The 14,597-nt window shown below is 37.1% G+C and overlaps 2 protein-coding genes across 3 annotated transcripts in view; one reads left to right on the top strand and one right to left on the bottom strand.

The window, feature by feature from the left end:
• LOC113424465 (cilia- and flagella-associated protein 47) overlaps positions 1–14,597 on the bottom strand; it is an 851,958-nt gene that overhangs the window by 212,649 nt on the left and 624,712 nt on the right. The gene's annotated exons all lie outside the window — the stretch shown is intronic.
• DSCAM (DS cell adhesion molecule) overlaps positions 1–14,597 on the top strand; it is a 205,701-nt gene that overhangs the window by 136,394 nt on the left and 54,710 nt on the right. For both annotated transcript variants that reach the window (XM_026673964.2, XM_087966873.1), the window contains 5 exons: positions 3,645–3,808; positions 4,663–4,761; positions 5,864–6,052; positions 7,063–7,353; positions 10,862–11,038. In XM_026673964.2, coding sequence (XP_026529749.2) covers positions 3,645–3,808; positions 4,663–4,761; positions 5,864–6,052; positions 7,063–7,353; positions 10,862–11,038 — 920 coding nt within the window. The remainder of the gene's footprint in view (positions 1–3,644; positions 3,809–4,662; positions 4,762–5,863; positions 6,053–7,062; positions 7,354–10,861; positions 11,039–14,597) is intronic.

Genomic DNA, 14,597 nt, shown 5'->3' with positions numbered 1-14,597 from the left:
ATTGCAAGGCATTTTGCAAAGTTCTTTTACAAATTAATGTACTATTAGGCTGGTTTTGTTTCTAGGGTCTTTTTTCACATTTGCTTTTTTCCATTTAATTGAATAATTCATCACTCAATCCGATCCTGCTGTATTCTGCTGAGGATAGTATGTTTTATATATAAATGCAGAAAGGGTTTAAGGAAAATTATTAGTAGATTGATTTCTCCAAATTTTTCTCCAAATTAGATTCCTTTTGTTTCCATGTGTACTGATAACCGATGCATTTAATCCTTGAGATTAAAAAATAGTGAATCAACACTATACCAATGTAATAATAATAATAATACTTTATTTGCAGTCACAGACCAAAACACAAGTACAACAAAAGAAGAACATGGGAAAATTAATCATGAACAATTGGTCACCAAAAACTTGACTAAGGGGAATTACAGCGTTCTCCTCTGATGGTTACAGCTCTTAAAAAAAAATTGGAAACCTGAGAAGTGATGTATAAGGAGCCATCCCCTAGACAATATAAGAACAAATTACTAACATTGGGTCTAGAAGGGTCTGTTTCAAGGAGAGACAGTAACTTAGATCCGCTTGCGTTATACATAGGGCAATATAAAAGGACATGCTCCACAGTTTCAACCTCAGCTCTCTCACAGGGGTATAGCCACTCGTTAATCGGGAGCCTCTTAAATTGCCCACCCAGTAGTGCTGAGGGCAAGACATTAAAGCGAGCTAAGGAGAAAGCTCTTCTTTACTTGGGAATGGTTAGAGTGTAAAAATAGGAAGCCATCCTCAGTCCGTAATTATTAAATTGGCTGAAGATCAGAGCGGAGCAAGTTTTGTTAGCTCTGGCTCGTAGATATTGCAAGTCAATGTCCACAAGCCATTGGACTACCCTAAATTGGGCGTCCTTAAGGCCATAATCTCCCAGGGCATCCCCCGCAAAACCTAACAGGTGTAATTTCTTCATCAGCTCCCTCTCCCAACGAGAAATATGAGAGTCAGCCAACGCCAGGGAGAGGTAGCTACCAGGAACTGCCAGAAAGAGCACCCAAAACCACCATTTAAAGGTGTTAATCCACGCCATACATTCGGCTGATCGAGTGCCCAGTTCCAAGTACACCGGAACAAAACCAACACAAGGAGGAAGACCCAGAAGTTTTCTAAGAAAGACAGCCTGGGTTCTTTCAATACAATCCTTGAAGCCCCGTATCCATATGGGAATTCTGTAAAGAGTTTGAGCCAAAGTTTTAGCTTTGTAAATACACAGAGCAGAAGGAATAAACTGGCCTCCTTGGGTATAAAAAAATCTTAAAATCTGCTGGTGACTACAGGAGGCCGAATTCAGCACCTGGGTTCAATGTCTAGTCCAAGCACCGGTGTTCTGAAATTGAATACCTAAATACTTAAAATGGAAAACCTGCTTAACAGCATTACCATTGATAGCCCAGTTATACAATTTCCGGGCTCTAGAGAACACCAGTACTTTGGATTTGTCATAATTAATGGACAAGTGGTTCTCAGCACAGTAACTATACCAATGTAAACGAAGTAACAAATATTTTTCTAAAGTCAATACAGAACTATTTTTGGGGGTGGGGGCGGTATTGTATATCCAAGGTAATGGATAATGTAAATCTTAACCAGCAGGTGGCATTGAGATGGTTTCTTTGATTTCCTCTGATCTCAGATTCTCTCAAACTATTGTATTTCAATACTACAGTGATTTCAGACAGGACACATAAGGACACTTACTTGTGATTCATTCAATTGAAGCATAATACCTCTGCACGAAGGCTTAGCTAAACAAGTAATCAGCCAATTCTTCTGAGGAAGAGGCTAAAGCCTGGTAGGCTTTGATGGAACAGGCAGCTCATATATCCAACAATAAACCTGACCTGTTCATCTTCATGCTCACACTGCCTGTCCTCCCTCAGAGCTGCCTTGTCTACTACATACATGGCTTTCACTGGCAAGTCTGCTGCAATGGCTTCAGCTGTTGGTCTGTTCCAAACAGGCAGCAACTAGATCTAGCATCTCCTCAGCTCTTCAACATTTTCTATAAAAGTAATTTCCTGCATTAATCTGATGTCCTAGGGGTGCCTATATTCCCTTTTATTTAATTAATTTATTTCCCTTATCTATATGAAAAAATGCCTAGTATGTTGAGCATTCCAAAAAAGGCTCAGGGTGGTGATAGTGCCTTATCCAGCCAGGATAGGTAGAAATCTGATTAGGAAGTAACAGAGTTGATGTTGCAAAAGTACTCTATTCACTTCCTTGGAACTCACCGTCTCCGAATGAGCCTACCTCAAGTCTAGCAGACTCTTCCATTGGCATTGTCTAGTTCAAATCTAGCAGCTCTTGAAATTACATGGCTTTGCCTACCAAATGCTTTGAAAATGCTTTTTCACACAGACCTTTTAGAAAGCCGTGCAAAAATATTTTCCTAAAAGGAAAAAGGATGTCTCAAAAAGGGGCAGTGGGTAACATTCAGCAGATGTAAAATGGGTAAATAATATCTCGCTACTCTATACGTTCAAATATGATTTTGTGCTAGTTTTTGGTCAGATTTAAGATGGGTTTTCTTTCACATGCCTTCCAGGGGGTCTCCTCTGAATCTTCTTGAGCTTCTCAGTGAACTAAAGAACTGTAGAGGATGTAAAATTAGGGAGTGGTGCTTCATTGCAATCTGATCCAATTCCCCATTCATTTCTTTTTTCCAGTGGTTAATCACAGTCTCAGCCAAATGGTCCATGAGAATCTTCAGAGACTTCCCAAGAGCCCCTTCAAAACCATAGGCTCTATCAGACGCCTTGAATGGGCCAATATAATACCTTCTTCCACTGTGAGGGAGATTGCACTGCAAAACTCCACAGCAATCAGAGAGTGATTTGCCCATGATCATACCCTTCACTTTCAAATCACATTGTGTTTCCCCTGAGAAAAAAACCTCTAATGTGTGACCTCTCGTGTGTTGGACCCTCAATAAGTTGGGTCATGTCCATTATTGTCATGGCAACTTTAACTTCTGGATCACTCTAGACTCCCCACTAAGGGAAGGCAGATTTAAATCCCCTAATGCTACTAGCTAAGAGACCTCTACCACCCTACTTGGAATCAATCCAAGCAGTCTTGGCTGGGACCCCATTCTGCAGTGGAGGGGGAGGAGTTACGTAGGGCACAAATTGATCCAAACAGGATCTCATAACTTCTCTATGGTGAATGTCTCTTGATTCCAGAAAAGATTTCTGGATGATAGTAACTACCCCTCCTCCACTGGCATTACTATTCCAGAGACCACGACTGAGATTAGTATGTTTGATTATTGCAGAACAGTCTGAAATTCAACATTGTGATGGATTTCATTTGCATATTGAATGGTGCTGCAATTGTTAATTTATTAAAATTTTTGCAACAGGTTAAGAAATAAATGGATGCTTGGAACAATTCTACCTTTTCATCAGCCAGCCTCAGGAAGTAACATGAGGGTATAAGAATATCAGAAGCACAATAATCTTGCTATTGGGCTTAGTGATTTTTTTCCAGGCATTTCCTCTACCCCTTCCATATTTTTAAAACTAACCCCAGATCTAAGTTATATTGGTTGTAACTTCTTTAATGTATGATTTTTGCTTCCTGTGAGGCAGTAACGGGACACCCAGTCTAGTGATGATTGATGGGCGAAGAAGCATCTTTAGCAATGGCAGTTTTGTTATCCATACTGTGAAAGCAGAAGATTCAGGATATTACAGTTGTGTGGCTACTAATAACTGGGGATCAGATGAAATTATTTTGAATTTGCAAGTTCAAGGTAAGTTAGCAGTGTTTCTTTCCCTGCAACTATTTCTTAGTTTGAGGAATTTTTATTATTATCAAGATAACAGAACCTTTCAAAGTGTAAACTGGAAATCATAGTGTGTCCCTGGAAAGCAACTAGGAGAAAGCAGCTCTCTGATAACTCAAAGGCTATACAATGGATATGTCCTTTGGTTCAGTGAACTAGAATCAGTATATAAAAATTACTTGGAAGTAGATTTATTCTGAGCATTAAAGGAAACTTTCAAATTGTAAGAATTGATTAAATTGCTGTGTTCACACAACACACTTATCCATGTCTGATTTAATCATGAATAAACTCCATTTTCTAGGCTAACACAATAGAGTGCTTTATATTAAAAAGGCTGTTAAGTTAGCTTTCAATAGTGACTTGGTTGACATGGGTGTTATTCTTCAGTAATAATGCAAGTGATTGGAGACAATAGTGCATTGTTCAGACTTTCACCAGCCTATCAATAGATCTAATTGTGAGTGATGTTGGGGACTGCAGTTCAGCCATATATAGAAAGGTGATACACCTGATGTATAGGAATAGTTGGAAAGGTATTTTCCCTGCCTCCTGGTAGGTGATTATACAGGGATTGTAGTGGTGGAAAAGTCAAGGGCAAAAATATGATTACGAATGCCAGCTAAAATGATATAATATTTGAATAGTCAAAGAAAAAAAATGTTCCTATGTTTTAATTGAAGATGTCATATTAGCAGACACATTGACAGATAACGACTTACCTATTTTCCCACCTCAATTCTGTGATAAATGTACGTATTTAAAATCAAATGATTACTCAAACTATTCTTCATTTCTCCTTTTAACTATTTCTTATTCAGTTCCACCTGACCAGCCTAGACTTACTGTATCCAAAACGACCTCTTCCTCAATCACTCTTTCCTGGATACCTGGAGACAATGGAGGCAGCTCTATTCGAGGTAACATTCAATAGTTTCATTTCAATGCCAGAATGTTTTTTTTTCTTAAAGGAGTGCCCTACATGTTGCCATTTCATCCCAACAGAAGTTTATGTTAGTTTTGCTTATCAAAAAGTTCAGTTATCTGAATAATGCTGCTTACTTGACAGTAAGGATTTGGAAATAGTGTCCCATATGAATCAGAGATGCCAGTTATTTAGCTAACAAAATATTATATGATATGTCCTAGAATGGATTATTTAAAAATTACTGCATTCCTGATTTAGGTTTGATTGATCGATATTATATTTAATCTGGGATATTGTTAATTACTGAATTCTCAACAGTTTTGAATAAATTAAAAGCATTAAATTATTAAAATAAAAATAAAAGAAAATAAGTATAATTAATACTTAAATATAACACGTAATCAATGCAAGCCTGTTCAAAGTGATACTCAACTCTGCAAAGAGAGCAGTTGAAATAACTAGAACAGCCACAGCATAGAAAACTAACTTGAACCAGGAGTAGATCAGTTCATACAGTTGTAGATGAGCTTCATCATCTTGATCTCAGTAAATACTGGAAGTTCATATAGAAAGGTAAATATTCTCACACAGCCTGGACTTAAGGCAGGGTTTGAAATTAGTGACTGGTGCTTCGTGTTTTGTACCAAATTGAATTGGCAGACAGAGCAGTATCAGTGTAAGTGTCACTGGAGTAAACCCAAAGGCCCCACAAGGACTGCATTACTACATTTGAACCTGGAGGTTGTCAGCATGTAATCTATCATTTTATCATCTTGTTTCCAAAAAGAGATGCAACTGGCATAATCTGGTATATCAAAAAGTGTCCCCAATTGGAAAACCAGAACAAAATTGAGGTTTTTATACTGTGCTTTCTTCTTCGGGGAGAGTGTAATCCCATTTAAAAACCCCCACATTCTAGAAATGTAGTCCCATCTCCAACTTAAAAAAAAAAAAATCCAAGAAGATGCAGAAGAATTTCAAAGTCCTTATTAGTCCTCCTGATGTAAAATACTCTTTGATTCATATATTTTTTAATCTAATTAAATGTTCTGCAGTATTGGACTATGCTTTGTTTTTTTTTTACTCTTTGGTAGGTTATATACTGCAATACTCTGAAGACAACAGTGAACAATGGGGTAGTTTTCCCATTAGCCCTAGTGAACGTTCCTATCGATTGGAAACGCTGAAGTGTGGCACATGGTACAAGTTTACTCTGACAGCTCAAAATGGAGTGGGACCAGGCCGCATCAGTGAGATCATAGAAGCCAAAACACTTGGGAAAGGTATTGAAATTATATCCTGCCTTTATTCTAAATTAAATATTTGAATTCCCATCTGCAAAACACTTTGGAAAGTTGGGTTAATTATTTTCCATAAAATGTGAATGAAACATTTATTGAGCAATCTCTACTGTAGTACGCAGTATATGCTGAAGTCTTAGGCCATCCCTTTAATATTGGTTACTGCAAGTTGTTAGAATTTTTGTTCCTTCTTGAAGATACCTCTTTCATCTTTTAGTCTGACAAAGATATTTTAGTCTGACAAAGATCTATACATGGACTTGTACACTGAAAGTAGGTCTCAAGGGGAACACAGTCATCTTAGATTTCAACAGATTATAGTCGTTTAGTTCTGAAAATCTTTGCAATTGCATTCTAAATCACCATTATCCCCTTCCCAATGTATATCCTCTCCCCAAAAATATCATACACAAAGAACTCCAAAAACTATAACTGTCAGGGCTCTGACAATCCACCCCTATTTGAATCATGAGTCTCTAGCCGCATCTCTCAGAGTTTTAAAAAAATAGTTTATTAGGAGTGAACATGTCGGCGTTACCTGGGTGCAGCCGACACTGAGTCACATCATTCATCTCACCCTTGACCCTGGTCTTCCCCCACTCCCTGGATGTTTATTCTCCAATGGGACACATCCATAGTCAAGAGTCATAAATCATGCTGTCCAGTAATAATCTTGCGTGCCAGAAGCTTCGGACGCCTAGCAATTATCTATGAAAATATTTGAGGTATGCATTACTCCCCCCCCCACTCCCTTTCTGCTGACAACTCTAAAAACCCAGAGAAATATTTTTGAGTTGACAATAACTATGAATAATAAGCAGAGGACAAAGGGGAAAATGACAAAGGTTGTTTTAAAAAAACACAAGACAGAAACAAACAGAAATATGCATTCCAACTTGAAAATTAAAAAGAGATTCCCATCTGAGAGACTAAAGTCACTGTGTCTTCTATCTATTACAACTTTTTAAATTGAAATATATATTTTCTTGTAGAGCCACAGTTTTCAAAAGAACAAGAACTCTTTGCCAGTATTAACACCACTCGAGTAAGATTGAATCTTATTGGCTGGAATGATGGTGGTTGTCCAATCACCTCCTTTATTCTGGAATACAGGCCATTTGGGACAACAGTGTGGACTACTGCACAACGAACATCACTTACCAAATCATATATAGTATATGATCTTCAGGAGGCAACCTGGTATGAGCTGCAGATGAGAGTCTGTAACAGTGCTGGCTGTGCTGAAAAACAGGCCAAATTTGCAACACTCAATTATGATGGGAGTAAGTACATTCATTTCATTGTTGTTTAATCAAGAATATTCATAAATAATATTTCATATAATGTAGCTTACGTGCCATTCATTTTTTTATCTTGCAATATGGCATTTGTGTGTAGTAAAGGAAACATTAACGATGTTTGCAGGCTGAAATTCCACCTTATATGCCATCTTATTGAAACATTTTTACATGGAGCTGCTGAATTTATATCAAGTTTTTCAGGGAGATTGTTAGTAAGTACAATTCATCTTTGTGATGGATGCTTCCAGGTACACGTAGGATGCCTTTGTGTTCCTTTAGGATCTCCAACAACTTTTTAATGCCTTTTCTATATTCTTGATCTAATTAAACACACACTTCACCCTTAAAGCACCCAAAATATTACCCAAAGTAATTCTGGCACAAATGTCAGAAAATATTAGGATTTCTTTCATGCTTGTTTTTGATTTGAAAATAAACTGTTACATAGAGAGTAATAGTGAGCAGCTACAGACTTGTACTTGAAACTTTCTGCTTCACTTTTTTCAGGTGAAAATTCAAAGGCTGAAAATTTTTTCAGCCTTCAATTCCCTTCTTCTCCCCACTGTTTGAAAATGAAGCCTGTAGTGTCAACATTTAGGCTTAGCTTAGCTTGTCCAAGTTTTGATTACAGGTTTTACTTTTTACTAGACAGAAGGATTTATTTATATACCCTTGTTGAACTGAATCAGGAATATTTTTGACTCCACATTATTATTCCATACCATGACATTGGGAACAAGAGATACCAGGGTCTGACTTTGAACAAATCTTGAAAACGCTAATTCTTAATGGACACATATCTTCAGTTTTAAAAGAAAAGGGGCCACATTGCTCTTAAAAGTAACTTGTAGTTGGTATTTCAGTTAGAACCTTTTTGAAAATATGCACAACCCTTCTATTTTCTGCACTAGCTGACTACAGGGCTTCAAAAAAATAAAATGTGAATTCTGAATTCAGCCTGGAACATTGTGTGTGTAAAGAATGTGTTGTCCAAAGAGCGGTAGCCTTTATGAAGCAGATCATTTATCTACCTCAATGGTTCCCAACCTTCTCTTTCATGTAGATCAGGGGTGTCAAACTTAAGGCCAGGGGCCAGATCCAGCCCACAAGGTACTTAGATCTGGCTGACGGAGCCACCCTGGAAACAGCAAAGGACCGGCCCGTGGTGCCTCTGCCAGCTAAAATGGAGCTTGCAAGGGCTGCACATTGCCCTCCCAAGCTCCGTTTTCACTGGCAGAGGATTGCAGGAAACCGCCGCAGCTGAAAACGGAGCTTGGGAGCCTGTTTTTGCTGTCACAGTGATCAGGCCACCACTAGCACCCCCAACACTAGTGACGTCGAGCTGCCCAAGCCCTAGCCATATCCACCAAGCCCCCCAAGGTCAAACACAACTTTGATGCGGCCCTCACTGAAATCGAGTTTGACACCCCTGATATAGATCATTATATTATCACTGATTTTTTTTTAAAATCACCACATAAGTGACATTTAACAATGTGCAGACATCATGGCTTATTATTCCCTTACAGCACCACTTAATTATAATCTGTGGTGTCTGATTTAAACATTTTATTCTTCTTAAACAATGGAAATGACATATTTTTTATAAGATTTGTTTATTCCCATGTGACAATTTGTGAGCAAGGATGTCAAAATTTTGCGAGATTTAGTAATTTATTGAGATATTGGACATTTTTAAAAATAATTTTTATTTTATTACTTAACAAATGTCATTTATGGCAACTTTTTCAAATAGTTGGTCCACAATCACAAGTTAGGAACCATTGCTTGAGAATAATCTCTGAAAAAAACTGCTTCTTAACTAAACCCTCATCTTAGTTCTCTTACCTATTTACAGACAGTTTATAAGTTGATTTTGTCTTGGTGCTGATCTATTCCTGTCCAGTGAAAACTATCATTTATATGTGCATATAAATGTAAGAATTTAAGACATATTTGAAAAATGTACATCATTTCCTTAAAATGACCCTAAAAATGAAAAGAACCATCCTCATTTGTGGCTACAAATTTCAGGATGAGTATAAAAAGTGATGGTCAAAAATAGCTAATTAGAACACCCGTGGTTACATGAGTGAACTTAAATCTACCACTAGCTTTTATGTAGATTCAAAATATGATGTGAATTAGCTTTTAGTAATGTATAGCAATCAGTGCTATTAGACAATCCATACTAAGCATAGATTCGCTAACTGCTTAGTGATTTAAATTTTAGAAAAGCAGCAAAATGCCAGCCACATTTCCAAAAGGACTTCACTGTATATAAATTAGATCTATTAGAGAAAAATTCAGATTAGGCTCACAGGGCATATATATCAGCTCTTTTAACTAGTGACCCATCCTTCCTGCCTATGCCTCTTAAAATTTATTAAACAATAAAAAGGAAATAAGATTAAACAATCAGAAATGTTTGAAAAAAAGAAAATGACATTACTGTGAGAGCAGACTAAATGCTTCCCTTCAGAATCAGTAAGTCTGGAAACCTCTTTTAGTAGTCACTGAACTCTTCATTACATTTGACTTTGTTAAGATTATTTTGAATAAAATAGCAGAAATGGAAAGCTGCAAGAAAAGAATACAATCTAGTAATATCTTTCTTGACAATAACATTTAGTGCCTCTGAAAATAAAAATAGTAGATGGCTTCCTTTGCCTGGAATAGTATCCAGTTATTCCCTAAAAGAAAGAAGAGGTGAGGATTGATAGAGGTTATCCTGAGGGTAGGATAGATGTTGTGAATCAAATAAATGGATTTGTGACTAGCATATTGACTGTGCCTGCCATTTGTTGAGCAAGCAGTCTTCTCAGTAATATCCATGTGACATGCACGGTCCTGAAATGTCAAATCACACTTCACATGATTGTCTGCCTACCTTCACACTCAGTAATTGTGACTTTTGAGTATACAAAAAACTTTTTTTTAAAATATTCCCAAAATTCAATAGGCTATGCAAATTTCAGACACCTTAATAAGTTTTCATTGTAGAGGATCAGACTATTAAGGTTTTGCAAACCTTCCTAGTTTTATCTCCTTTATTTACTAAGTTCCTCCAGCCTGGCAAATCCACAATGAAGCACTTTTTTTTGCCTAGAATTGTGGTTTTTTTAGTAGGAATTAGTAATGCTTGCCTCAAATAAGAGGTAAATATAACTCCTATAATATTTTTCTGGCTGGAAGTTAATTCTTATGATTGAAAGGCATACTGTGTTTTGTTCCCTACAATTTCTGTAAGGAAGATTGTGGTTTTAGGAAGAAAACCAGCATTTTTCATGGCAATAAATATGGCCTGATTTGTCTCTTGTTTCCAATGAAAAAAATGAGTGGCAGTTTGCCTCAAAATAATGCAAAGCTAAAATGATGAAGCTTTCCTAATAAATTGAACCTACCGGTCAGCTTCTGTGCACCGTAGTCACTTAAAAACCAACCTTTTCTCTTCGTTGATAGGCATCTAATGTCATGACACTGTTTCCAGGTACAATCCCTCCACTCATTAAATCAGTTGTCCAAAATGAGGAAGGTCTGGCAACCAATGAAGGGCTAAAGATGCTGGTGACTATTTCCTGTATCTTGGTTGGGGTCTTGCTGCTTTTTGTGCTTCTGCTGGTTGTGAGAAGGAGACGGAGGGAACAGAGACTGAAAAGACTCAGAGGTAAGAATCAATCTCAATTATTGCCTCACATATGTCATAATTTCTATATAAAAATGTGGAGATTTACACAGAATAGAATAAATTAAGCTGGTTTTCATATTACAAAAATAATGAGTGCTATTTCCCATACCCAATAGGCAGTGTTTGGTGTATTGGTTAAGGTGCTGGCCTTAGAGTGTAGAAGATTGTGAAATCTAGGCCTGCCTTAATCATGAAAACCAGCTGGGGGACTTTGGACCACTCTTTCTCAGACTACCTCACAGGGTTGTTGTTGGGAAAATAGGTGACAGGAATATTAGGAAGTTTGCTGCCTTGAGTTATAAAGTATATAAAAAGGCAGAATGAATATATAATAATAACAGTAACAACGATAAACAATGATACAACTCTTGTAACATTAATAAAAAGAACATATTTTAAGGAATTTAGAAATTTATCTTGGCATGTAACATGATAACCATATAATGTTCCAATTCTATCAGAGAGTTATAGAATGTAGTACAGGTAATCCTCAATTTATAACTACAGTTGAGAATGGAATTTCCATCCCTAAGGTACGGACTCATTAAGTGAGTCACACCTGGTTTTACAACTTTTTTTTGCCATGGTCAGAAAGCAAATCCCTTATGATTGGGACCTCTGGGAAGGTCACAAATGATGTTCACATGACCCTGGGATGCTGCAGCTGTCGTAAGTACGGGTTGGTTGCTAAGCACCCAAATCATATGATTGCAGGGATTCTGCAATTGGTCATATGTGGAGGGAAGGTCATAAATCACTTTTGCAGTCCCATCGTAACTTCAAACAATCATTAAATGAATGGTTGTAAATTGAGGATTATCTCTATAAAAAGGGATATGCAGATTATGCCATTGATTCTTATGACATTATTTTAAAAAGTCATGATCAATTTGCTATTTCAGATTACTTCAATAGTAGTTATGCATGAAAATTCTTCCTTTTTTTGTAACTTTGTAGATGAAAAGGTTGCAAATTCAGTGTATATGAATGACGTAGAGTTTATTTTCTATTTGTTGCTGCTAGCAAATATTTAGAGATTGCTAAGATTTTGATGTATTTGTTTGTCATGTATTGCTTAGCTTGACTAGTGATGATTCCGTTTTAGCCCTGTCTTTCTTCCTCTTAGTTTTTACAGCCAACACTATCTGAGGTACAAAAGGATTGATTGCCAGAAGAACAAGAGAATTAAGTGTTGATTGGGGAAGGGGACAGAGTAGATGATTTAACCTAGGTTCCAACTGCTGCAAAAACTATATTTTCTTGTCTCCAAAGGAAGTTCATCCAAACAGCTACTATAAAATGAACTGTCCGTGTTGCTGAATATGGTAGAACTCAAGTGAAAGCTGCAGGAGTTCTGTAAATTTCCCAAGAGAATGTATCCCAGAAAGGTTCAAAATAATAGATGGCAATAGATCCTAATAAGCAAAAGCTAAGACAGCAGCTGGGTTTCATAATTTTATCTTTCCAACCACACCAGTCTCTCCTTTACACAGTACAAGAAGTTGATTGTATAGTTAAATTTAATATTCCAACATGTCTAAATTCTTGATTGTGCTGCTTCTTTGTGGACATCATTACCGGAGTTGACAATAACCCTATATTCTGTGTTCTAAATATGTCACATTCAGTAAAATTTTAAATTATTCATATCTTAGATGTTGGATTTAAAAAAGTTGAACAGGAAAGGGTAGCTTAACTGCTCCACGTATCCTCTGGATACTGACTTTATCTCTATATAGGTAAATATTAATTAGGGAGCAAGCTTTTGAACTGATAATAGATCATTATGCTAATCATAAGGTAATTTATTTGCTTTTAGCTTAGGATGTTGGGTGAATCCTATCTATTATAGTTCAACATTATATGGAACCTAGATCACTTGTGTTCATGTATACTTCAGAGCAGGGGTGGGATTCTACCGGTTTGGACCGGTTCTATAGAACTGGTAAATTGTGCCCCTGGCTGGCCCTGCCCCTCTCAGCCCGCCCCTCCCCTCCCTGCCCAGTCAGTCCTTATCGCGAATGCGCAACATTGCATGCATGCCCGGCATTGCTGACTGCATTCTTCCCCGCCCAGTCACTCTTTAAAGTATTTTTCCTCCTGACGATCAGCTGTTCTGATGATCAGCTGTCTCGGAATCTCCCTGGCTGTTTTACTGCTTTGACCAGGAGGCTTCCCTGAGGCCCAGGAGGCAAAAAGGTGTGTGTCCCTGCACTCTCTTTTTTGACTTCCTGGGCTTCAGAAAAGCTTCCTGGAACCAAAAATGCCCCCCAGGAGGCTTCCCTGAGGCCCAGGAGGCCCAAAAATGGAGCACATGGCGTGCTGAAAAAAGCCACACCCACCCAGTCACATGGCCATGCCCACCTAGCTATGCCCACAGAACCAGTTGTTAAAAAATTTGAATCCCACCCCTGCTTCAGAGGAAGAGAAAGAAGGCATGAACTTAAGAGACTGCCAACCTATTGTAGGAGAACAAAGTGTCTTTGAGCCAGCAGAGGGAAATCATGCTACTAATCAATAGGGATCCTGCAAAATTGGCTAATCTTTTGACAGTGATGAATTAACAAACCTTGATTAACTATCAAGTCCTAAAACTATTAAGATCTAGCAAAAATAAAATAATCCCTGCTAGATTCCTAGAACAAGGGTTGGGTTTAACTTTGGTAACTCTTTGCTATATTGTTCTTTTGAATTCAGATTTATTCTGACTCTGGACTGTGTTAATCTTGTACCTGTGTCAAATCCTTGATCTGCTTCTGTGACTTATCGTGCCTTAAATCTTGGGACATCTTTCCTCATATTTTTTTCCTTACTCCTTGGTTTCTGCAATATGGCTTCTGATATTACACTGTCTTGAGCAATGTAGGCCATGAGAAAGTTTATTGTCTTCTGTTTTAGGTTAAGAAATCTCCTCCTCAGTTTCCTGGCCCCAACCGCAATTCTTGACTACAAAAGCAGCACATTATCACTTAAACATTTTATTTTTTAATTAAACAGTCAACAGCCTTAACAATGTGCATTATTCCTGTGACTTATGTTAGACTCACATAGGTTGTTGGCAAAAAAATCTGGTTTTTGTTTTTTAATATGACACTTCTTACATATGCACAATTTATTGTAGTGCATTGCTCATGAACGCTGGAATAGTTTTTATACAAGAATGAATATATGAATGTTAAATGTTAGTGCTGAAAACTGAAGGACATTGAACATGACTGTCCTCCAATGATAATAAAATAACCTCATGACTCTATAAATAAGTCTTTTTGCTCATAATTAAAAGTATACTTTCTTAATTAATTAAAATGACATGAACAATTAAATGTAAAAAATAGCTTTCAGAATGTGTTACAAAATTAATTAAAGTATCAAAATAATCATCTTGAATAATGCACATTAGTAAAATTGATACAAATTTCTTACCTTCTATTGCAGTCATAGCAGATGGTCATAAATAATTAAACTTGTTAATAGATAAAAAAGAATCCATAATATCAGCCTCCAGTGTGATTACGCATTTATTAAGTGATCTTTATTT

This window comes from Notechis scutatus, chromosome 5, assembly GCF_049901735.1.
Source record: "Notechis scutatus isolate UNSWTSFEM ecotype Mainland chromosome 5, rNotScu1.2, whole genome shotgun sequence".
In the NCBI taxonomy this organism is placed as follows: domain Eukaryota; kingdom Metazoa; phylum Chordata; class Lepidosauria; order Squamata; family Elapidae; genus Notechis; species Notechis scutatus.
The sequence above is the reverse complement of the archived record's forward strand: the minus strand, read 5'-3'. Positions and strand labels throughout refer to the sequence as shown.